Here is a 26,486-nt window from a genome sequence, read left to right on the forward strand (position 1 = left end):
CTCCCAAGCCCGTGCACTTTCCACTGAGCCATGCTGCTTCTCTGTAGGTAATTGAGTGCTGAAGATAGAATAAAATTCATAAGTACTAAAGAGGATGTTGGGTTAACGTGACTGGTATTCAAAAACAAGCTCCCCAAGCAAAACCTGCCTCTCTGGTTGGCTCAAAATTCCTGCTGGACTATTTGCTATGCATTAGAGATGCTTATATCTACCATTTTATTCTGGGAGAGAAATTTCTTTTATTAGCTGCCTTATCAGGTGGAGGTTGGTTTGGGAGAAAGAAGCATCTGTTAGGCATTCAAACTGGTTGCCTAGCAATGAGTGAAAATGTTTCAGAGGTCTATCTGCTTCACAGCTAATGTACCACATGCTAAAGAGATTTAAAAAATTTCTTCCTCAAATATAACCAATCTTTGGCCTACTTTAAAAAAAATGGTATTTATTAAGCGCTTACTATGAGTTTGCACTGTACTAAGAGCTGGGGCAGATACGAGATAATCAGGTTGGACACAGTCCCACCCGTCTAAGTACTTTTTACTACCTCTGTCACCCTTTTTTTATTTATTATCTAGCACACATTGTTTCCTTTCTCAAAACTGAATGCTGATTCTGTTATCTTGCTCTAGAATTTTATTGAGGTGTCGAGATATAGCAAAGAACACAGAAGGGAAGGAAGAAAATCAACAAAATGTAGCAGGGACAACTTTAGGTTTTTTGAAAGCAAAGGGTGAGTCAGTCCCCTCCCAACTCTTCTAGCTCTTTGCTTCCCTCCCAGTTGTGACTATGAGTTCTGGGCCGGGAGGCAGGCTGGCATTCAGATGGGAGTCTCTAGATTCCATGGCATTGGCTTGAAAAATATGCACTTTACACATTGGGTTGAGTGATTTTTGAAAGCATGAAAAAAGATGTTGATGTATTTTCATGAGCTTATGAACTGGCTAATATAACCTAAGCAGTTGAAGACACAACCATTCCTAGAGGTCATAATTCTGTGCATAACAAAATTCAGATTTGTGCTCCTTTCTTCCAAAGAACCCTGTTCTTTGCCCTGGGTTAGCTAGTTGTCCATTTCTGTATTGTCTTCTCTTTGTTGCTTTCCTCTCTAAGACTTTCTCCTTAGAGTTCTAACACTGTTCCTCTCCTTCTATATCAACTGTGTTTTTACTGAACACTGTGTGTTAGGGTACTGAACTACTTGCTTGGGGAACACAAGAGGGAAGATGAAGATATAATGCATGCCTTCGGGCTCCTTGTGAGCAGAGAAGGTAGAGAAGCACTGTGGCATAATGGATAGAGCATAAGCCCTGGGCGTCAGAAGGACCTGAGTTCTAATCCTGCTCTAATACTTGTCTGCTCTGTGACTTTGGGAAAGTCATTTTACTTCTCTGTGCCTCAGTTACCTCATCTGTAAAATGGGGATTAAGACTGTGAGCCCCATGAGGGAGAAAGACTGTGTTTAAACTGATTAGCTTCAATCTACCCTAGTGCTTAGTACAGTCAGTCAATCAAGCGTGGCTCAGTGGAAAGAGCCTGGGCTTCGGAGTCAGAGGTCATGAGTTCGGCTCCTGGCTCTGCCACTTGTCAGCTGTGTGAATGTGGGTGAGTCACTTCACTTCTCTGGGCCTCAGTTCCCTCATCTGTAAAATGGGGATTAAAAGTGTGTGAGCCCCACGTGGGACAACCTGATCCCCCTGTATCTCCCCCAGTGCTTAGAACAGTGCTCGGCACCTAGTAAGCGCTTAACAAATACCAACATTATTATTATTATTACTGAACACTACGGTGGCTGGCACATAGTAAGCACTTAACAAATGCCATAAAAACAAACAAAAAGTGTCTACCAACTCTATTATACCCCACCAAGTGCTTACTACAGTACTCTGCAAACAGTAAGTGCTCAATAAATATGATTGATTAATTGATTTGAGTCACTAATGCTATTACATCTGTTGCTTAATCTCCAATCCCTCTGGGTGTGTGTGTGTGTGTGCGTGTGTGTGTTCATGTGGCCTATGGTTTACGTCCTTTTGGGTGTCCTCATTGAATTTTCTGTTAGTCTTTGTATGTGTCTCTATGTCCTTGCATCTATGTCTTGAACCCAGTGAGTTTTCCTTTGTGTATGAGTGTATTTGTATGGCCGTGTGTGTGCATTTTTTGTCTGTTTCTGTGAGTGTGGGAGGGGAAGAGGGATTGTGATATATGTAAAAAGTCTCAGTTCCTATACCACTATGGGAAGTCCCTCTCCATGTTTGCAGGAGGCAAGTTGTGAAAGCCCAGGGGGAGGTGGTGTGTGTGTGTGTGTGTGTGTGTGTGTGTGTGCAGGTGTGTATGTAGGGGGGCAGGAGGGAGGGAAAGTGTTCTCCAGAGTCAGGCTCAGGACCATGAGCCCCATGTTAGACTGTAAGCTCATTGCCTCTAGACTCTAGCTAATTGTGAGCAGGGAATGTGTCTGTTATTCTTATATTGTACTCTCCCAAGAGCTTAGTACAATGTTCTGCACACAGTAAGTGTTCAATAAATACAATTAAATGACTGATCTTTTTAACCACACTCATGATCACAATCAATAGGATCATTTTTTGAAAAAGAAAACAACTCTCTCTCTCTCTCCCTCTCTCCCTCTCTCACTCTCTCTCTGTATCTCTCCCCCTGCATATTTGTATTTACATACTCCAGGTTATGGTTACTTCCTGGTACAACCTGGGGATACAGCAGGTGCTGTTTGATATCTTACTTTGGGTTATGACCACCCCAATATCTAACCTATATTGTTTAATGCCTTTTTCTGGCACAAAAGCCCAATCACCTTGATGTTTCCACCAGTAAATCTGTTCCTATCTCCTGTCCACCTGGATTGAGATGACACAATCAAAAATGAAGGGATTTTAGAGGGCACTTTATCTGCTTCTGATTTTCATGGCATAGAAGAAACCTCTGAGCAGATAACCAAGGAAGTTTTGGGATTGGGATGTGACAATTTAGAAATGGATGAGACAGATGTCAGTGAGTTATTAGCATCTCACTTAGGAATTAGAGTTCAACTAGGCCCTCATTCAATTTTAACAATCCAATGCATCATTGCAAGATTCCAAGACAGATGAAGAAGTTACAATCTCGCTACCACAGCTAGGATTTTGAGAATAAGAGGTCTTGCATCAATTTTCAAGAAAGGAGATGAACTTATAAAAATGATTGAAGGTGATGTTGATGGAGAGAGAAGTTCATATGTTCAGGAAGTCAGCTTGCTCAAAGTACTTTATGAAGAAAAGAGGCTGTTTTTCAACTTAAGTGGGACAAATTCTGTGCTTAAGTTGAAAAACCACTTGCACAATCAGTAGAACTAGTTTCTAGTTTTGCATAAAGAAACATAATCATTATTATTATTAGTCATAATAATAATTGTGGAATTTGTTAAGTGCTTACTCAGTACCAAACAATGAACTACCTGCTGGGGTAGATTTAAGATAATCAGAATTGGGGCTCCCACTCTAAGGAGGGTGCACAGGTATTGAACCCCCATTTTGCAGATGAGGGAACCAAGGCACAGAGAAGATAAGTGACTTGCCCAAAGTCACACAGCAGGTAAGTGGCAGATCTGGGATTAGAACACAGGTCCTTTGAATCCCAGTCCATGATCTTTCCACTAGGCCATGCTGCTTCATATTATAATCACATTCCTAACTCTTCATTTAGTAAGTGTTGTGATGTTATGCCCTGAATTACTTTTACAAAAATTTAACAATAGTGATACTTAATGTTACAGTATATAGTAGGCACAGAAATTTATATTTTTCCAGGAGTTCTGGAATGAATCCTAATTTATATCATATACATTCATGGGGAAAAAGTCCCAATGATGCAACCATATTTTCAAGGAATATAACCTCACTTTATCATAAGCTATGCCTGCATAACTGATGTATAAATATCTGTAGATCATGCTAATGTTTAGTCCGAGACAACAGTCTATAAGTGATCTAATAAATATTCTTTTAAATGGTGAGCTTCATATAAGCTACATTGAACTTAAAATGTTAGTGTTTGAAGGCTCTACTATAGCCTCTGAAATGTCTTCCCAACACCAGAATAAAATACCACTTAGTCCAAAGGTTTCCCACACACAACCCACCAGAAAGCTGGACTTCTGAAAACTTTATCTAGCAATAGAGCTGAAGATCATTTAAGGGGATACCCCTTCAGAAGCTGGGCTGGGATCAGATAGATGTACTTTGGTGGCATGACTGGCTAAATAGGAGTGTGCCTTTCAGAATGGCATCTTAAAGTAATAAGTCTGATATTCAGTGTTACAATCGTCTACAAAGTTTTCTAGAACAACAAAAAAAGGAAAACTCCCAAATTTTCCCATTTCTCTGCTAAAATTATTTAAGCTAAAGGATATTGGGACAATTTTTAATGTCAGTCTCTTGGTTACTTGAGTCTATTGTGTATGTAGACGTAACCCTTCCCAAAATAATGTCAGGGAAAAAAGAATTTGAACTTTTGCATCTGAAACAAATTAAAGACTCATTTTCCCACTTCTATTCATGTGTGTAGGGTGTCTCCCATGAAATAACTGCCATCGGCCAACAGTTCAATTATGGACAAGTTTTCCTAATGGTCTCTTTTTTTAGTTCTCAAGAGATTAATTTCATCACAGAAATTCCTTCATTTGTGGAACCGATTAGGATTCAAAACTTTAGGTTACTTCACCTTTATCACAGAGCACCATTAATCTATATTTGGAAAATCTCAAAGCAAAATTCCGTGATGTGGATCACATAATCACATAATTACATGTATCTAGGACACAGGAAGCAAAGTAGTGTTATTATCTGTTATTTGCTTACCACCATTAAAACATACCTTCCATTTTCTGTATGACTCTTGCTAACTAAAAGTACAAAACTTTGCAATGTAAATGTGGGCTTCGGCCAGTCTTAGATGAAGACAGTTGCGGCATTGTGCAAATTTTTAATTGAAACTATATCCACTGTAGAGACCTAGGGAGCTCTCATTAATCAGCTATATACACAATAAAGGTGAAATTTAATGAGGTGTAGTAGTATGTGTCAGACATTCTGATACATGGGAAGCTATTTATATAAATATGCCATTATTTACTTAGTCAATTTGAAGACCAACATTATGCTGTACATGTTAAATGATGCTATGTTGTGTGACAAATTCTCTTTCAATCCTGAAAGTAAGAAAATTGGTGAAGGGAGGGTTTTGGAACTTCTCAATTTGAGAAGAAAAATGAGAATGTTTAATTCACTTTTCCTCCTTTCCTTTCTTCTGCTGCTTTATATTCCTAAAAGTTGTTTATGGTACAGGCTATGGGAAATTAAGGGTGATTTTGGTTAAGAAGATAGCTTTCTTGTTGGACTTTCCAACCAGAGACTCATGGGGAAAAAAAGAGTGATGCAAGGAGACCAGCATGCAGGTTATTTTAAAAATATTTTCCAGTTAAGCCACTGTTTTCAAGTACATGAGATTTGGATGTACAAATATAACTGTAATCTGATTAAACAGCCTGAAAATTTAGAAAATTAAACATTTTACCTCCACCGTTAGCCACCCTTTTGTTTGAGCTTTTGTCTTTTACTGAAAAAAGTTGGGTAGAAACAGGCAGAAATTGTACAGGTGAAGGCTGGGAGAATGTGGTGAATTTTTTCTTTTTAATTATTTAGAGTTCCTATTGGCATTCTATAGGCTCTCTTTCTCCTTCCACCCCAAGATAAACACTTGGGAGAGTACAATGTTAACTGAGTTGGTAGTCATGTTCCCTGCCCACAGTGAGCACACAATCTAGAAGGGGAGACTGATATTAATATAAATAAAAATAGATCTGTACATAAGTTCTGTGGGGCTGAGGGAGGATTGAGTCTGGATCTTCCAGGCACACTATCAAATTTAACAACCCCTTTCCCTCTACCAATCACTATCTGGCTGCCACTGACCCATTATTGGTGCTGTTGAAGGGGTGGTGAGCACATCAGCAAAGAAATAATAGCCTTTAATAAACTGAGTACTAGTGTCTCATGCATTGAAGATACCAGAACTGGTTCTTTCCATGGGATGTGAGAGATGAAATGGAATTACAAAACATCTGATGTGGATCCTTGAGGTGGGGGAAAGCATTGAGTGGAGAAACAATGGATCTAATTCCCAATAAACCCCGACGATAGAATTGCAGAAGGAAGTTCCTGGGTAAAAGAGCCTCTTTGGAGCTGACTGCCTAGGTGCATTAGAAAGCAGTTCCCAAAAGAAATCTCTAAAAAAAAAAAAGGACACTGATAGGACTAACATGATTTATGCAATAGTGATTAAATTAACTATTCAGGCTAGCAAAAACACAGCCTAGAATTTTAGGTTCATATGTAATTGTGCAGTTATGTGAAAGAGGAAATTTCATCTGAAAGAAAGAAATACTCATTTATAAACTTAATTTGGAGACCAGGGAATGCTGGTAAATAGCTTATATCATACCTTGAACACCATATGGAGCATCATTTGAAGACCGCTTCTGCCAGGGTATTTTCCAGCAATGTTAGAGGCAGACAAGTTGAAGAGATTGGCTCCTGTTTCAGTACACAGGGCATGAAGTAGCATTTTCTTCCCAACACCAGAGGGCCCGGCCAACAGCAAAGTTTTGACCCAAGGAGCCTTTTCATGAACAGATTGGGAGCCTAGAACAAATCAGAATTTAGTGCTTTTAAGTATGGCCACAAACCCGCAAGTGGATGGCTTATTCTGTTTATTCCTTGAGGCCTTTTTCCCACATCTTTGGTTCTCCCTTATTTTGAAGGGCTTGTAAATTAAGAGCCATCAGAAGTTAGGTGCTAGAAATTTATCGTGATTTTAGTATGTTTATAGTTTCTTGGGCCCTTGTGATCCCACAGAGATGAAATTACATTGTTTTAAATGGAAAGATGAAGATATGAAAAAGTGTCCTTAACTTCCAACTGTTTATTTCAAAGACCTCATCATCAGCATGGAATTACGGAGCAGCTACTGTGGGCTGAATTCAGGGCTGTGCATTAGGGACATATACGGAAGTATAAGATATGATTCCTACCATTGAGTGGTTTATAGAGTAATAGAGTAGAGCAGCAAAACACCCAACCTCTGAGTTTACTAGCATATAGTTAGAATTAAAACCCAAGCTAGGTAGGGGAGAAAGGAGAGCTATGGTCTCAAGAGTTATGGCAAAGGCAGCGGTAGAAAGATAACTGTGGTATTTGTTAAGTGCTTACTATGTGCCAAACATTATACTATGCACTGAGATAGATGCGACATAATAAGGTCCCACAAGGCGCTCACAGTCTAATTAGGAAGGGAGAACAGGTATTGAATCCCCGTTTTGCAGATGGGGGAACTGAGGCACAGAGATGTTGTGACTTGCCCAAGATCACGCAGCAGGTACATGGCAGAATTGTGATTAGAATCCAGGTCCTCTGACTCCCAGACCTGTGCTCTTTCCACTAGGCCACGCTGCTTCCTTGGAGAAGTATCCAGAAAGTGTGGGGAGAAGGAAATTTGAAGGATGAGAGGGAGGGGACCCTGACAAGTGACACAAACTTTTCTGAGGTGGCTGCTGCTACTTTTCCTTTCTGTTGTTCCATTTGGTCAACAATTTCTCTAGCTTTTCAGGTTTTGAATGTTGATTAGCATGCTGCGGAGCTTGATGGCCAACCAACATCCCTGCTGTTTATTAACATGGAAAATATATACTTTTTAAAAAGTGGAATACAATTTCAGGGTGAATGGGATGTAGGCTTGACCTGAACTGGCATGATCAGCAGGTGTGGGAGGGGGATATAGTTAAATTTCTAATGGCCTATATATGTACGGTCACTTGATTAGGATTATAATGGCCCTGTGTGTGTGTGTTTGTGTGTGTGTGAACATTTCTATGGGTGAAGCCTGATTTTCACATATGATAGAACTTTGTCATGGAAGCCTGCCTGGAGCCCTGGGGAGGGCAAAAGCTCTTTCCTCTAAGAACCCTTAGAGACTTTGTTTTCATTTATCTTGGATTGCTGATTCACATTACATTGACATTGTTGGTTCACATTATACTGGTATTGTTCTAAGTTTGCTAATACCCCCTTTAGATTGTGAGCCCAGTTTGGGGCAGAGACCAAGTTTAATCTGTTTAGCTTGCATACACCTTATCAAAGCACTTGCCTCTTCCCTTCTTCTCTCCCTGACCACAATCTTCTACCATTCACTTTCCAGTGGCTTCTTCCCCACTGCATTCAAACATGCTCATGTATCATCATCCTTAAAAAACCCTCCCCATGGCACCCTTCAGTTATCGTCCCACTTCCCTCCTACCATTGCTCTCCAAATTCTTCCAGTGAGTAGTCTACACCCACTGCCTCCACTTTCTCTTTTCCAGTTCTCTCCTTGACTCCCTCCAATCTGGCTTCTGCCCCCTTCATTCTATGGAAACTGCCCTCTCAAAAGTCTCCATGGACCTCTTTCTTGTCAAATTCAATGATCTCTACTCCACTTTAATCCTCCTCAATCTTTCTGCTCCCTTTGACATTGTGAACCACTCCCTTCGCCTGGAAATATTATCTAACCTTGGCTTCACTGACTGTCTTCTCTTGGTTCTCCTATTTCTCTGGCTGCTTCTTTTCAGTCTCTTTCAGAGGCTCCTCTTCTGACTCCCACCTTCTAAGTGTGGGAGTTGCTCAAGGTTTAGTTCTGGGTCCCTTTCTATTCTCCATATTCACCAATTCCCTTGGAGAACTCATTTGCTCCCACAGCTTCAACTATGCAGATGATTTCCAAATTTACCTCTCCAGCCCTGACCTCTCTCCTCTGAAATCTCACATTTCCTCCTGCCTTAAGGGCATCTCTACTTGGATGTTCTGCCAATATTTTAAACTTAATATGTCCAAAACAGAACTCCTCCTCTTCCCACCCAAACCCTGTCCTACCTGTGACTTTCCCATCACTGTAGACAGTACCACCATCCTCCCTGCCTCACAAGCCTGTAACCTTGACATTATCCTGAACACATCTTTCTCATTCAACCTCCATAGTCACACCGTCACCAAATCCTTTCGGTTTTACCTCCAAAACCTTCCTAAAACCTATCCTTTCCTCTCCATCCAAACTGCTAATGTACTGTTCCATGAACTTATCATATCCTGTCTTGGCTAGTGCATCGGCTTCCTTGCTGAATTCTCTGCCCCGTCTCTCCCCACTCAAGTTCTTACTTCACATGACTGTCCAGATCATATTTAAAAAAAAATGTTCAGTCCACAGTTCACAGCTCCCCACTCCTCAAGAAGCTCCAGTGGTTGCCCATCCACCTGCATATCAAACAGAAACTCCTTTCCTTCAACTTTAAAGCACTTACTCCTTTTGGCACCTTGCTATCTTACTTCTCTGATTTCATACCACAGGGCATCATGCTTCATCCCTCTAAAGGCAAGCTTATTCAACCTCTTCTACCTCACTGACAACACCTCCCCTTCATATGTGACAGACCACCACCCTCCCCACCTTCAAAGCCTTATTACAATTACATCTTCAAGAGGCCTTCCCTGGGCCCTCATTTCTCCTCCTCCCTCTCTCTTCTGCATTGCCTCTGCACTTGGATCTGTACCCTTTAAACACTTAATATTAATCTCACCCCCAAAGCAATTATGTACATATTCATAATTTATTGTAATGTCTGCCTCCCCATCTAGACTGTACGCTCCTTGGGTCGGGGGGAGGGGTGGGTATGTCAACCAACTGTGTTGAACTTAGACTGTGAGCCCCATATGGGACTGGGACTGTGTCCTACCTGATTAACTTCTATCTACTCCAGTGCTTAGAACACTGTTTAACAGATAGTAAGTGCATAACAAATACCATAATAAATAAATCCATTCATTCAATTGTATTTACTGAGCACTTACTGTTTGCAGAACACTGTACTAAGTGCTTGGAAAGTATAACTTGGCAACAAGTAGAGATAATCCCTACCCAATAATGGGTTCTCAATCTAGAAGATAAAATAAATAATATACTCCCAGTGCTTTGCACACAGTAAGTGCCCAGTAAATGCCACTGATTGATTCTAAGCTTTGTCAGTCATTGATTGTACTTACTGAGCACTTACTATAAGCAAACCACTGTACTAAGCGCTTGGGATAGTACAACACAACGATAAGGTGAGCATTTATTATGGAAGCGAATTGCACTAATGTGGATTTTGAATCAGAACTGCAGATACTTTAGAAAGCAAGCCATATATCTCTATTTTTTACCGAATAACTGAAAAACTTTTCTTAATTTTTTTTTCATTGCTATCATTCACAGGATATTTTGTGTAAAAGCTGGGGTGAAGGTGAACCCACAGAGTGGCCAATTTCCCTATATATCCCAATCTAGAGGAGTAATTATTACAGGCAGTGGGTTGGGGGCAATTTTTCTAGAAAAATAAAAAGAAAAAACCTAAAAACTCTTTTCTATGGGTACTGTAGGGTACTTGTACTTTTTTCTTTTTCGGTTTGTTTCTTACAAACTATAATAATAATAATAATAATAATGTTGGTATTTGTTAAGCGCTTACTATGTGCCGAGCACTGTTCTAAGCGCTGGGGTAGACAAAGGGGAATCAGGTTGTCCCACATGGGGCTCACAGTCTTAATCCCCATTTTACAGATGAGGGAACTGAGGCACAGAGAAGTTAAGTGACTTGCCCACAGTCACACAGCTGACAAGTGGCAGAGCTGGGATTTGAACTCATGAGCCCTGACTCCAAAGCCCGTGCTCTTTCCACTGAGCCACGCTGCTTCTCCACTGAGCCACGCTGCTTCTCCTTTGCAACACATATAGCTGAAGGTTGAAATGAATGAGGGGCTATTAGAGGGAACAGTTAGGGATGTCATAAGGGTGCATCTCTAACCATGAGGATGGATGCATGTCAAGGAGGGCAATCATCACTTCACCACTGTTCCAAGCAATCTTTGGGTACATTCTCAAAGAAGACATACTGGCAGAACAATTGGTCTGACCCTACATGTAAAATTTTTAGGCAGCTAGGGATCTAGTATATTCAGTGAGGCAACGAACTGAGTTGTATTTCTGCTGGTGTGACAGTTGATGTCCCTTTCAGAAGTATGTAATTTACTATTAGTCTGTGAGCTCCTATTGGGCAGGGATCATGTCTACCTACTCTGAAGCAATTTGTACAGTGCTCTGAACACAGTAAAGACTTAATAAATACTTTTGATGCATCTTATCACACCTGGATTACTGCATCAGACTCCTTGGTGACCTCCCAACCTCCAGTCTCTCCCCACTCCAGTCTATACTTCACTCTGATGCCCAGATCATTTTTCTACAAAAACATTCAGGACATGTCACCCCACTCCTCAAAAAACTCCAGTGGATGCCCATCCACCTCCACATCAAACAAACCCCCCTACCATTGGCTTTAAAGCACTCCACTGCGTTGCCCCCCACCTCACCTCGCTATTCTCCTTCTATAACCCAGCCTGCACACTTCTCTCCTCTAGTGCTAACCTTCTCACTGTACCTTGATTTAGCCTAACAAACTGCCGACCCCTAGCCCATGTTCTGCCTCTGGCCAGGAATGCTCTCCCCCAAATCCGACAATTACTCTTCCACCATTCAAACCCTTACTGAAGGCACATGTCCTTCATGGGGTCTTCTCAGACTAAGTCCCCCTTTTCCTCATCTCCCACTCCCCTCTGCATCACCCTGACTTGTTCCCTTTGTTCTTCCTCCTTCCCACCCTCACACCACTTATGTACATATCTGTAATTTATTTGTATTGATGTCTCTCGCCCCGACTCGTTGTGGGCAGGGACTGTGCCTGTTTATTGTTGTATTGTACTCTTCCAAGTGTTTACTACAGTGCTCGGCACATGGTAAGTGCTCAATAAATATGATTGAATGAATGATTGAATGATTTCTAAGGAGCAAATTTAAGTAGGGGGAGAATTGGGCTCACTCTCCTTCTCTCATTCTTTCCAGACTTGAGAATATTTTACAGTTGGTTTGGTTTTCTACCAGGAGTTATCCTATAGACCAATACATGTTAAGTACTACTGATTGACTGCTTAAGCTCTTTATGAGCAGGGGATGTGTCTACCAACCCTGTAATATTATACTCTCTCAAGCGCTTCGTACAGTACTCTGCACACATTAAGCCCTCGCTAAATATGATTGGTTGATTGAAATGGAGGAATGTCCAGCAACTCTAATGCCAATAAAGAAAATAATGATTTCTTACCTGTTCCCGTTTAATGAACCATAATTGGGAAGTTAGGGAGTCATCTGTTTGTCTTATTTGTTTTTTCTTTGACTTTAGAGTTATAGTTACTGCTTACATTTGCAGAGCTAAAAGTAAAATTAAAATCTTCCTAAGTCAAAACAACAGCAAAATAGCTGAAGTTCATTTTTGTGACTGTGGAACAACAGGTTTTCCAAGTGTGATGTGCCTAGTTTAAAATTGAACATTTTGCTGTTTGCTGGCACTAAGTTTATTGCATCTCTTTTAATCATATATTTTTAAATAATATAATATTGATTGTTATAAAATACTTGTTGTATGACCTTACCATGTGTGCAGCACAAGAACATGCCTTCCTTTCAGCAAAGAAATGATTAGATCAGTGGCATGAATTCTACGGCAACCCATTTTGATTGTTTTTTATTTTACCTGGCTTTTTACACTGAGCTCCACTCACACTTTTTCTTTTAAAACTCATTAATTAAAAAAAATATAGCACTCTGTTGCAAACACAACCATGCTACTCTTGAGGTGAGTTTGCTTCTGGGTTTAAGACGTCACATAAGGAACACTTTCACATTATTTCTTTATAATCAATGGGCATATGTAAATTATTATTGGAAAAGAATACTTTAAAATCTGTATTGCTCTTATAAAAAAACTTTCTCTTATTTTCCTGGAAAAATGTCACATTAGTTTCGGTCTTTCCCCCTCTGCCCCTACCAAACTTGCTGCTCTAGACCTTGGCCTTTTGGGTCTAGTGGGAAATCCATCTCTGTTTGCTAATACCCCTTTTTTATTTTTAAAGCATATTGAAAGAATGAAAAGGTATTCATTTTGAAGGATTTAACTACTTTGTAAACTCAAGTTGGAAAATGTAGCACTAACAAGAGGTGGGAGTTTGGATTGAGTGCTCTTTTCTTTTCAGGTAATTGAGGTCAGTTCCCCCCCACCCCAGAAACACACTAAAAACATAATAAAAGAAAATGGTAAATTAGAAAGGCAGTAGCTCACTGTTCAAAGTGTCTACACCAAAGTCAAATTGCAGGCAGTCTTGAAAAAACACCATGTTTCCGAATGTCTAAAAAATAAAAAGTCTTGTTGAACAATTAGAGTGGATGGCATTTAAAACTAGCAGGGTATTTAAAAGGGCTTCTTTAGGTCCATGGAGATCCAAGAAACCTACTCAGTCTAATCCTTAAATGTTCACATTGTTTAGTACCAAGTAACATTAGCCTCTTGTAAAAAATAAATTGTAACCTAAGCCCTTCCCCAAACATGATTAATTTTAATCACTTGAGCTTGTTTTTGCTATAACTTTTCCCAAGTGATTTCCTTTGTGTTTTAGGTGAAAGCTGTTAACTTACCCACAGAGATGGTATGGAAATGTAATTTTTGACAATGCTTATTTAAATTGGAAAACAGCTACTCCAAAAAAAGCTTTGTGACTACAGTCATTCAAGCGCTATCAAAGCTGGAGAGAAGTGTACTTTTCCTAAGAGGAGGTCAATAACAGTTAGTTTAGAAGATTTTTTATGCTAGTCTTACCTAATGGCAAGATTCCATAGAGGGCAATCAGCTGTCTGACATCTGTGAGGGAGGGCATTGGTTCTATGTCTGCCTGACGAAGAGTGCTTCCCAGATAACTGTATTCGCCTGGGGAGAGAAGGCAGAGGCCTAATAACAAACGGGAAGCTATATTATTCTGAACTGCATCAATTTGGTAAGGAAAAAAATCCGACCAATTGCAAGCTAACATATTCTTGAGCAATCCTTGAAATATCAAGAGATCATGACTATGCTGAAGATTTTGATTTCATATTTTCTGAGGAAAGAGTCTGATAAAGCCATGATATTAGAGACTCTCACATCTGTTACTACACTGCCATTTCAAGCTTTGATATGGCAGGCTTCAAATTTGATTATACAGTGATCAAAATTCTAAAAGAAATAGGTGGGAAAGTTATACAGCATAAAAATATATTTTGAATGAACAGTATTTGTTACCAGCATGGTTTTCACATTAGAAACTTGAAAATCTCATTCTAAAATAGAGTATTTAAATGAGGCTGTGATTCAAGTAGAATATGAAAATCAGAATTAACATCCTCTTCTGAGGGAAATGTTGTAACTTCATCATTTTAAGGGGAAAATAAACAAGAAATAATATAGAAATCAATCTTTTCATGTTGAATTATTATGAGGCATCAAAGAGTTTGATTGCTACTAAACTATATATCTTAAAAGATATATTCTAATTTTGATAAAGTCACCAAGAAAATTAGGGGGGCAGTTTTTGTTCATCATATGAATGAATATTTCAAAACCATTACATTTTCACTAGAATCTTTTTATTCTTCAGTATAAAGATATGGAGAGAACCCTAGTATCTTGCTACATTTCCTCCAGATTTCTCACAGGAATAAATTCAGACTGCAAGTGGACATCAAAAGTACAGAGAATTTAATGTTTGAAATGTTAAGAAAATTTGTCTAAAAATATTTAAAGAATCAGGCAGTAATAATTACTCTATTGTCATACAGGACAATCTTTAGTGGTGCCTGGTCGACATAAATGTCCTTGAGAGGGACAGTCAGGATTGGTTGGGAGAGAGCAATGATAATGAAAAGCTTCCATTGCTGCTACAGATAGACTGCTGCAGATATATGCTCACATTAATGAACATGTAATGAATAGAAGACTGGTTAATTTAGCCTTCAGAGGAGTAGGAAGGGATTCTGTAACAACCATTAAAACCAACATTTATTGCTAGGAAACATGACACAAGTAGTGATATGACAGTGACCCCAATTTCCCTGTTTAGCTATGTCCATTTTGATATCAAGATGCACGATGTCTTTGGAAATAAACCCATTAAAAAGAGAGTACAGTAAATTAGTTGGGTGTTCTGTTTTGTATGCCTTTTAACTAGAGAGGCACAAGTAATCTTGGGCTGGATGCCAAGCTATTCATTTGAATGATCAGAAACTGAACATAACTTCTACAGAGGAGATGAAAAACAGGAGATGCAAGGAAATTGAGAAAAGGAACAGAAAGGAAGGTAAGGCCTGAGGAGGAGAAAGTTTCTAGGAGGGAGGAGGAAAGTGAAAACAGATCACCATGCAAGGAATTTTTCAAAATTTGAAGAATTTCTCCTGTTGTGTATCTCCACCTTTTGTGAAATCAGATTATCTTTCAGTGACACTCCCACATTGTTGTTATTATAGCTTCATGTACAGAGGGTTTACTGTGTGCAGAGCACTGGGGAAAAGCACAAGGACATTAATTTAGAGCCCACAAGGGGACCATAATCTATCAAGGGTGGGTGAAACTGGTGACAGACACATGGAGAGAAAAAATGGAGTACCTTCAATAAAAACAACAACCACAGCAGCAGTAATTATTGTGCTCTCCCACTACTGGAATCTTTGTATTTTAATCCTAAGGTCAGCTGGATACATACCAATGAGACTAAAAGAAAAAGTAGGGGAGGGAGGGGGAATGGCACAGACCACTGAAAAATGATTTTGAAGTGACAGATTAAAATAATAATAATGTTGGTATTTGTTAAGCGCTTACTATGTGCCGAGCACTGTTCTAAGCGCTGGGGTAGACATAGGGGAATCAGGTTGTCCCACGTGGGGCTCACAGTCTTGATCCCCATTTTACAGATGAGGGAACTGAGGCACAGAGAAGTTAAGTGACTTGCCCACAGTCACACAGCTGACAAGTGGCAGAGCTGGGATTCGAACTCATGAGCCCTGACTCCAAAGCCCATGCTCTTTCCACTGAGCCACGCTGCTTCTGGTAGGAGGTTTTCTGAACTTTATTGGCATTTGACACATGCATTTTAATTTCTGGGTAGATTATTTTGTTCCTTGAATATTATTTAATGACATTATTTATGATATGAAGCACCTTAAGATCCCAAATAATCTTGCAGTAGAATGCTTCATCGGATAATATACACTGAGGGCTACTGAAGGGAATACAGTGTACTTATTAACTTGATTACCAGCAATGATTAATTCCAAAAGACATCACAGGAGGTGGCAATCAAGGTGAAACTCTCCCAAGGTGGAATTGTCTTGGAGAGTTGCCACTCTTTTGACCAGATAAAAATTCCCCAAATGATTACAAGGAAAAAATGGATCATATCTAGTTCTAACATCAGAAAAAACAGGTAATTAAATTAACTTCCTCTTCCTAACCTAAGAAAGTGCTATCTAGTCCTCCTGTTCTTAGAGTTTAGAGTGTGAGTCGACAGGACTCTGCACAGAGTAGGTACTTAATAATACTCTACTACTACTGTTCTGGGTGCTGGGTAGCCCACTGAATGCTGCATAAGAAGTGACACACAATTAATTCACGGCGCTTAAAAATATTGTTTGGACTGTGATGTATACTTTACCAATGTAATCAGAGAGTTTCACTTTCTCTGGCTTTATTAATAATCCTTCTTCTACTAGTTCTTTGAAGAGAGAATCTATGGTCCTAAAGATGAAAATATGCATTTTATATAGGTGTGAAGAACATAAAAGTAATGATTCCTACTTTTATGTATAATTTTGCACATTGATTACCATCAAAATCAAAAATAAACCTCATTTAATTATATTAAGCATGCCCTTCAGTGTTTTCATATTTTCTGGCTGTTAGTTTAGAAATCAAACATTTTCACCTCCAGCTGTATATGGCTCCAATTAATAGGAAAACCATCACCCTATCCCAAGTTCTGTGAGATCAGTCATGACTTGTGCAATCTATTCTTTCATCAATCTCCATTACTGAACACACATATTAAAAATCATTCTTTGAGAGTAACACTGTAAGCCTATAATTATATATTCAATTAGCTTCAGCAATCAGTAGTAGGTCATTAATCCTTCCTGGTATTTATTTTCTTTTACCAATAGTTTGGTTGTTTGAAAATCTTAAGGGAATATGGTCTTGCACTTGAATGAATTCTTATATAGGAAACGAAATATTTAAAGATGAGTACATAACTCTGTCTTACAGGAGTGTAATGATGCTTTTACCACTGTTTATAGATGTCACCACCATTTCTTCTCTAAAAGGGATACTGGCATGTGGCCAGCACCCTGGTAATTTATACCAGTTAAGAGAAAACATATAATGCCCATCCCATTTCTGCACTTATTGCATACATGAAACTTCCACTGAAATCAACTAGTATTTGGTATGTGGAATTGTAGATAGGTTAAGTCAAAACATTCTGGGGGTGAAGTCCTCTGAGGCCTTTTAGCTTTCCATTTATTCTGCAATTTGTCTTTCAGCCCTGCTGTAACCTTCTTTTTGGCTGAAGGAAACAGCATACAGCTCTGTATTTGAACAGTGCTCTGAAGGGTGTATGAATTAGATGAGATTGATTAAAAGTGACATAAGGTGTTTTCTTCCTCTAGGGTCACTGTTGATTTGAACCTGATCCTTGCCCCTTTTGACTTCTGTGCTAGTTGACTGAATCCCCAACTAGGGCAAGGTGATGAGGGAAGTAATTGTGTTAAAAGTTCATTTCTATATCACTTCAATAAGAAATTACAATATGAATTATATATTATCAAACATTTTAAAAAATGATGATGCTCAAGAATATCTATCTTTAAATCACAGTCTCAGAACATGGTTTTTAGACTTTGAAATGGCCCCTCTGTGGATTTCATCAATGATAAATATGGCCAATTTATGTGACAATGCTCACTTTAGGTGAGAAACATAAGTTTCCTCAGAGCATTCCACAGGGACTGAAGTGGGTCCCACAATTCTTGGCTTTTTTTTTTTTTAACAAATGGGAATTCTGACAGGTATCCGAGACCACCAGGTGTTATTTCACTTGCTTTGGGGAATTAAAGTGAACCAAGTGGGTTTTCTCCTTACATTACTGACAGCTGAATTAAGTCTTTCTAACAATAGTATAAAGAGGGAGGATGGTCATAAAACAGATTTTTTTTACCTAAAGTATACATCTAATGAGTAACACGTGTCTTCTCCATATGGCCAAAACAACATTTCTTCCAGTAAATTTGCTATACAACAGATAGTAAAGGGTTTTGAAAGTCTATATTTATTTTACTACAAGGCAGATAGTCCAGTAGAAATGGTCTCATTTAGGTCTCATTTGCCACGGACTCATGAGAGAAATAATTTAATCTACTGGTGACTCAATTTTATTTTTGTTTCTCCTGTTGGAGTGTCAGCTTCTTGAGGGGCGGGACTATGTCATTTCCCTATTCTGTATTTCCCAAGCACCTGGTATAGTCCACCATGCAAGTGGGAGCTCAGTAAATGCTACTGCTACTGCCCCCAGAATGGGGACAATATATCCACTTTTATATATCCTCCTTCCCAGAAATGTCACCAGCTCTGTTATATTGTACTATCCCAAGCGGCTAATAGAGTGCTCTGTACACATTAAGCACTCAATAAATATATTTGATTGATTGAAAAATATTGGGAGGATAAATATGAAAATATGGGATGTTTACAGATTTGTGATATGGCACTAGACTTCGTAAATTGGGATTTTGTTACAGTAGGTTTAACTAGCATTCCTCATATACCAGTTTTAAAGAGCAGCTTTGGGTACTGATTGCCTACCCAGAAACTCTTGGAGAAAGGGGTTTAGGAACTAAGCAGTCCCATACTGATTGCCCACCCAGAAACTCTTGGAGAAAGGGGTTTAGGAACTAAGCAGTCCCATTAGGAGGATCTGGCTGGTTCAGGGAATGCTAGGAAACTCTGGCTCCTGCTGTGCTGAGACTTGGTGGGTTTTGCAGATGTCCAGATGAAATCTGTTAGCCCTCCCATGGCCCCCTGAAATAGAAGGGAATCTCCACTCCTCTCCTCCACCTCTCAGAAGGCTGTTGGGTGGCCCTGCCAGAGAAGTAGGGGATAGGGAGACAGCTTTGGTGCTGGCCAGGGATCATCTGGGAGTGACCCAACCTCCTCTCCCAATCTTTTCCTGCCCCTTCCACTTCTTCCCTTTTTCTTCTCCCTAATGCTTCATTCCTGAGGGGGTCAAATACTTTCTAGAGTCTCTACCTTAATTTGGATTTACATGTTTGGGAGTTGGGAGGACCTCTTCTGAGCCAATGGCACAATTCCTAAGCCTCAATAAGAAGAAGATTTATGGCATTTGTCAAGCACGGTGTTAAGCGCTGAAGTAGCTCTGGAGCACTGCAGCAATTAGATCAGACACTGTTCTTGTCCCACATGGAGCTTACAGCTTGATCTTGGCTCCATGTTTAGCTCACTGGAAGACAGGTACTATTGAAATTCAGCGTGGCTCAGTGGAAAGAGCACGGGCTTAGGAGTCAGAGGTCATGAGTGCTAATCCCGACTCCGCCACCTTTTAGCTGTGTGACTTTGGGCAAGTCACTTAACTTCTCGGTGCCTCAGTTACCTCAATCTGTTAAATGGGGATTAAGACGGTGAGCCTCACGTGGGACCATCTGATTACCCTGTATCTACCCCAGTGCTTAGAACAGTGCTTGGCACATAGTAAGCACTTAATAAATACCAACATTATTATTATTAATTCAATGCCACCACTGTTGCTTAAGAAGAAAGTTTATTTAAAATTAATGTTGACAAAAGTTCAATCTAGACAATATTAAAAATTTAAGAATGGTTGCCCCTTAAAATGAATTTTTTTTCAAATTTTATTCCTTACTATTACTCTTTCTATAGAAACAAAACTTTGGGAATGACTATTTACAGGCCTCCCTTTTCTTTTCACTATTTTGATCAATTGATCAATGGTATGTATGCTCTTGCAGGGTGCAGAGGACTGTACTAAGTATTTGGGAAAGTAAAATACAACAGAGTGGGTAGATGTGATCCTTGCCTACAAGGAGCTGAATGAATATTAGATTGCACTGACTGGTTTTCACTCATTTTTAAGATATATAAAAGTACCATAGTTTTTAAAATGCATAAAAATTATATGAATTCTAAAAATACGACAAAAAAGGAAGGTCACTTTTGAGGCCCTTTGACCCTTTAAATTAAAACAAGGTGTATATTAGCATGCCCACCTTCCCCCTCTAATACCCCATGACACCTGGTAAATCTCAAGTGAATTAGTGCATTCTTTACCTGTCAGGAGTCAGATCTCTTTCCTTTTTATGTTTTTTCTTTCCACCTTTTTTCCCTCCTTTCTGAGAATGAAAAACAGTCAAAACAACTTAATTTTAATTTAATTTAATTCAAAGTCATGGGAAGGTACAGTTCCAGATTGTATTTGTTTAACTTGTTTAAAAGATTTTTCCTATACTTGTGCTGGTAGTAAAGTATGATGCAATTCAGTTGGAAAGTGAAGTGTGGGGGTTACAATTAGGGTTGGTTTTATGACTTCCGAGATTCCTTGCTCCTTACTGGAGGACCACTGAGCTACAGCTCCCTACATTGTCCCTGGTGGAAAGGGATCATGTCTGCCAACTCTAGTGTTATGTATTCTACCAAATGCTTAATACAGTGTTCTGCACAGAGCAAGCACTCAATAAATACCACTGATTGATTAACACAGCTCTCCAATATGAATCCCCTTCAGTTACCACATAAGCATTAAGATGAAAGGTGTACCTCACTTAATCTTTATTAAGTGCTTACTATGGGCAGAACACTGTACTAAGTGCTTGGGATAGTATAGTAAAACAGAAGTGAAAAACATGTTCTCTGCCCACCACGCACCACGAGCTCAATTAATAGTATTTATTGAGTGCTTTCTATTTGCAGACCACTGTACTAAGTGCTTAGGAGAGTACTATACAACAGAGTTGGCAGATCTGTTTCTGGAGGGTCTAGAACTTTCTTGCATGAATTGTAACATGAAGGCATTATAGAGGCAGACCTGGTGGAATACTATACCTTTAAGAAAGACTTTGTTACAGAGGGAAAGAGTCTAGGAGAGCTAGTGCAAGCAGCGAAAGTCAGAGCATGAGATACATTGTTTGGTAATTATGTTCCTTAAACAATTTCTTGGTTATTTTATAAAGCAACTAGTGGCTGTTTTATAGGAAAGGCATTCAGTATAGTACCAATAGCTGATTTAAAGCAATTACGTTTGATGGGTGAAAGATTTGTACATGGAAAAGCTAAAGCATGTAGTGATTTAAAACTTACAGTGAATCCTGCTAATTGACCAGGAATGTTTTGAATAGGGATTTGACTTGTTCCTGAGAACAAGCTGATTCAATATTACCAAATATGGCAGGGGAATATGTTACCTCATTGCTTAGTGGCTTTATACTATCAGAATTTGAGATAATTAACTACAACTTGATAATCCATAGGGTTTTATTGTAGGACAGCGAAACCTTGGAAGGGTTCAAATTTCATACAAGTACCTGAAACAAGATGACATTTTCCTAACCTTTCTGGCAGAACTAAGTAGATAAGTAAAAATTGCATTTCTGGAATACCATCATTGAGAAATAGTGAAACATGGTGAAATGTCAAAATCTTCAGCAATATGGAGAATTAGTGGTTGTAAATCAGGAACTATTGGGATCTTGGTTAAAAATATGAATCTACTTGGTTGAGAGCCAAACATATCAGTTACTGATTAATATTCAAATTTAGCAAAAATTACAGGATCAAATACATCAAATATGATAGTTTTAATTCTAGAATATCAAATGTGATAATCCTAAGTAAATCCATTTTGCTAGCATATCACCCAAGGTTATAGAAAATGAGCCACAGCACTTAGTAGTACTATTTCCATGAGGCATACTCACAATTCAAATATCTTAGCAGAAAACTGGATTAAAATATTAAGCAAACATTTGCATAAGCAATTATTAAATTTGGCACAAAATACAAGAACACACCCATCACAGTAGGATTGTATTCATTATTAGGGAAGAAAGTCAATACTTGACTTCTAGCAAGTTTTAGAATAAAACCAGTGAGGGAAATGATCAGGAAGAAGATAGAATCTTCTATCCCAGTACTTCTCTTTAACCCCCTGCCCCCAGGCATGCCCCCATCAGCTCACTCCCGACCCTCCCTATCCCTCATGCTGTCTTCCTGCCTCCCCCGACTCTCCACAGCCCCATGCCAGTGCAGCCTGGGCAATTGCCTGCTCCTTCACAGGACAGCTTCCCTTTATCCTTCCTGACCCAGACCCAATACTCCTGTCATCACTGAAACCTGGATCTCCCCAGTCCACACTCTCTCCTCTGCTGCTCTCTCCCAAATGGGGGCCTCATCTTTTCCCACTCCTCAAGACTTACTAGGAAAGGGGGAGGAGTTGGCTACTTCTGGTTCCCCATTCTGCTTTCAACCCATCCCATTGCCCCTTCCCTTCCCAGCTCACATCATCTGCCTCTACCACCCACTCCAATTACTAGTCACCACTAGAGAAGCAGCATATCCTAGTGGGTAGAGCCCGAGCCTGGGAGTCAGAAGGACCTAGGTTCTAATCCCTGCTCTGCCACTTATATGCTGTGTGACCTTCAGCAAATCACCTCACTTCTCTGTGACTCAATTACCTCATTTGTAAAATAGGGATTATGACTGTGAGCTCCATGCAGGACAGGGACTGTATCCACCCCGATTTGCTTGTATCCACTCCCAGTGCTTAGTATAGTGCCTGGCACATATTATGAGATTAACAAATATCACAGTTATTATTATTATCTACTATCCCCTCAACCCCTACCTCCAACTTCATGAACCATTTGATCCCTTTTTTACATTTCTTCTCTCCCCATCCCTACATGGATCCCCAGGGACATCAATATCCATGAGGATGTTCCTGACAACCTGTCTGCTACACATGTCCTTTCAGACATCAACTCCACTGACCTCCTTTTCCACCACACCTCACCCACTCACCAACTTGGGCACACACTCTATTTTATCACTTCTAGTCAATGAAAAATTTCCAACCTCACCAAGTCTAAAATTTCACTTTCAGGCAACAGCTCCTGACCTGTCTTCTTTTCTACCCCCTACCTCCCGACAGTACTATCTCATTCCCCCACAGAGTCTTCTGATCTCTTCACCCCCTCCAATTTTCCAAATTCATTATGCCTCCTTTGGTCTCCATACCCAACCTACCTTCTCTTGATACATAAATCCTCACCCTCAACACCATCCTGAATCACTTCCACAGTATACTTCCTTCACTTTTGCACATGAATCGCTGAGCACTGCTGGCTGAAATTCAGACACCAGGCTGACCATTTCCATCTCAAACTCATCCTCATCTGGTTTAATTCTGCTCTCTTCTACACCCAGCAACAATATTTCTCTGTCCTTATTGACTCCCACACTGATCGCCTGCACCAGTTTTTTAATGTTTCACTCCCTCCTCAAATTCCTCTTTCTCATGTCCCTACTTCCCTGCCCTCACCCAAATTCTTGTCCCTAATGACCTGGCCAAGTACTTTATTGATAAAACTAAAACGGTCAGGTATAAATTCCCTAAAATTTCCCTTACTGCTCTCCTGCTCCACCTTCCTTCATCTACCCCACCGCTTTGCAACTTATCAAAACACTTACCCCATTCCTGACTTCAATCTGCAACTATTTATTTTCTAATGATTCTTTCCCCACTGCTTTCATATATGCCCCTATATCCCCTAGCCTAAAAAAACCAACAAAACCCTAACTTAATGCCTGGTGCCCTACAGCTATTGCTCCATCTTCCTCCTATCATTTCTCTCCAAACTCCTTGAGCTAGTTGTCCACACTCCCTGCCTCTATTTCCTTTCTTTCATTTATCTCCTTGACTCCTTTCAATCTGGCTTCTGCCATCTTCACCCCGTGGAAATGACCTCTAAGCCCACCTATGACCTTCTTGTCAAATCCAATGGCCTCCACTTTATCCTAATCCTCCTTGACCTCTCATCTGCCTTCCACACTGTGTACCTCCCCTTTCTCCTGGAAACATTATCTAACTCTGGCTACATTGACAGTCCTTTTTTATGGTACTTTTTAAGCACTTAACAGTACTAAGCACTTAACAATACTAAGCACTAAGTAGATACAAGATAATCAAGTTATCAATCAGTGCTTACTCTGTACAGAGCACTGTACTAAGCGCTAGGGAGGGTACAGTGTATCAGAGTTGGTAGACACATTCTCTGTCCACAACGAAGATCAAAACAGTCTTTGTCCTCCTATATCTTTAAAGCCATGCCTTGTCAGTCTCTTTTGTAAGCTCCTCTTCTGCCTTCCACCCTCTAAGTGTGGGGATTCTTCAAGGCTCATTTCTGGGTTCCCTACTCTCCTCCAGCTACACTTACTCCCTTGGAGAACACATTCATTCCCAGGTCTTCAACAGTGTGGATAATTCACAAATCTTCCCCTCCAACCCTGGTTACTGTCTTTCTCTGCAGTTCCATATTTCTTCCTGCCTTCTGGACATCTCTTTTTGAATGAACTGCTGATACCTCAAACATAACGTATCCAAAACAGAATTCCTTATCTTCCCACCCAAACTTGTCCTCCCCATCTTTTCCATCATTGTAAACAAGACCACTATCTCCCTATCTCACCAGCCTGCAACCTTGGCATTATCCTGTATTCATTGCTTTCATTCAACCTACACATTCATTCTGCCATCAAACCCAGTTGGTTCTACCTTCACAACATCGCTAAAATCCTCTCTTTCCTCTCTATCCAAACTGCTTCCACATTAATCCAAGCACTTATCACATTCCACCTTGACTACTGCATCCTTGCAAGTCGGAAAAGGAAAACAGTGTTTCATTGTCAGCTCTGTCCTTCTGCCTTGGATCTTTTGTATTTTTGTAAACCTGGACACTATGTATAAGATTAAAAAATTAACAAAATATTGGCAGCAGGCTTAATGGCTAGATTTATTTTATATTTAAAGGACGCTTGAGAAGTTAATTTGTTCAATTTATTGTTCCGCTTTCCAAGACGGTGTCTTTCATAAAATGGTGTATTTTTGTTTTTGATCTGGCTCCTTTCCCTGTGTCACTTTTGAAGTTGGAATCATTTGGCAGACTAAGCGCTCTAGATATTGTACTTTCTGAAAGGGAAACCATCTTCTCCTTGTTAAATATTCCTGAAAAAGGAGACTTCAGGGAGCTGTGGGCAAGGCACTGGGGCTACCTCATGAATTCAGTCCAATCAGTTGTATTTATCAAGTGCTTATTGTGTGCAGAGCACTCTCCTGAGCTCTTGGGAGAGTACAGTATGACAGAGTTGGTAGACGTATTCCCTGCCCACAACAAGCGTACACTCTAGAGAGGGAGACGAGTTAAGAGGAGTAAATTATAGACATCTGCAAAAGTGCTGTGGGAGTGAGGGAGGGGTGAATAAAGGATGGAAGTCCAAATGCAGGGTGCAGAAGGGAGAGGGAGAAGAGGAAATGAGGGCATAGTCAGACAAGGCCTCTGGGAGCTATGCCTTCACGAAGCCTTTGAAGGTGGGGAGAGTGATCATCTGTTGGATATGAAGAGGGACGGTGTTTCAGGCCAGAGGCAGGACGTGGGCGAGAGGTTGGCAGCGAGAAGGATGCACAGTACAGCGGGCACTAGGGGAGCTTAGCATATGGGTTGGGCTGTAGTAGGAAAGCAGTCGTGTAAGGGACAAGGGGGCGAGGTTATGGAGTGCTTTAAAGCCGGTGGTCAGGAGTTTCTGTTGAGGTGGATGGGCAACCGCTGGAGGTTTTTGAGGAGTGGGGAAACATGGACTGAATATTTTTGTAGAAAAAAGATCCGGGTGGCAGAATGAAGTATGGATTGGAGTGGGGAGGGTCAAGAGGCAGGGAGATATTCACTTGATGCTGTTAGATGAAGGTCTGGAGCAGATGTGGTGGCTTGTCTGTCTAAAAGGTGTACCTGTATTCTGATGGCCAGGGGGACGAGGCATTGGTAAATATTCCAAGGTGAGAAACAAATATCTTAATAATAATAATGATCAATTAATCATATGTTAAGCACTTACCATGTGCAGAGTGCTGTACTAAGTGCTTGAGAGAGTACAAGAAGACAGTTTAACAGACGCATCATGTCTCCCCTGTTTAGACTGTGAGCCCATTATGGGGCAGGGATTGTTTCTACCTGTTGCCGAATTGTACATTCCAAGCGCTTAGTACAGTGCTGTGCACATAGTAAGTGCTCAATAAATACTATTGATTGAATCAGCCTCTTCGCTGACCTCCTTGCCTCTGCCCACTCCAGTCCACCCTTCACTCTGCTGCCTGGATCATTTTTCC

The 26,486-nt window shown here is 40.1% G+C and overlaps 1 protein-coding gene across 1 annotated transcript in view; it reads right to left on the reverse strand.

Moving 5' to 3' along the window:
• IQCA1 (IQ motif containing with AAA domain 1) overlaps positions 1–26,486 on the reverse strand; it is a 244,356-nt gene that overhangs the window by 43,613 nt on the left and 174,257 nt on the right. The window contains exons 12-15 of the mRNA XM_029068684.2: positions 20,384–20,445; positions 16,680–16,762; positions 13,817–13,924; positions 6,490–6,689 (exon numbers count right to left, since the gene is read on the reverse strand). Of these exons, the coding sequence (XP_028924517.1) occupies positions 6,490–6,689; positions 13,817–13,924; positions 16,680–16,762; positions 20,384–20,445 (453 nt within the window). The remainder of the gene's footprint in view (positions 1–6,489; positions 6,690–13,816; positions 13,925–16,679; positions 16,763–20,383; positions 20,446–26,486) is intronic.

Source organism: Ornithorhynchus anatinus, chromosome 7 (genome assembly GCF_004115215.2).
Source record: "Ornithorhynchus anatinus isolate Pmale09 chromosome 7, mOrnAna1.pri.v4, whole genome shotgun sequence".
Taxonomy (NCBI): Eukaryota; Metazoa; Chordata; class Mammalia; order Monotremata; family Ornithorhynchidae; genus Ornithorhynchus; species Ornithorhynchus anatinus.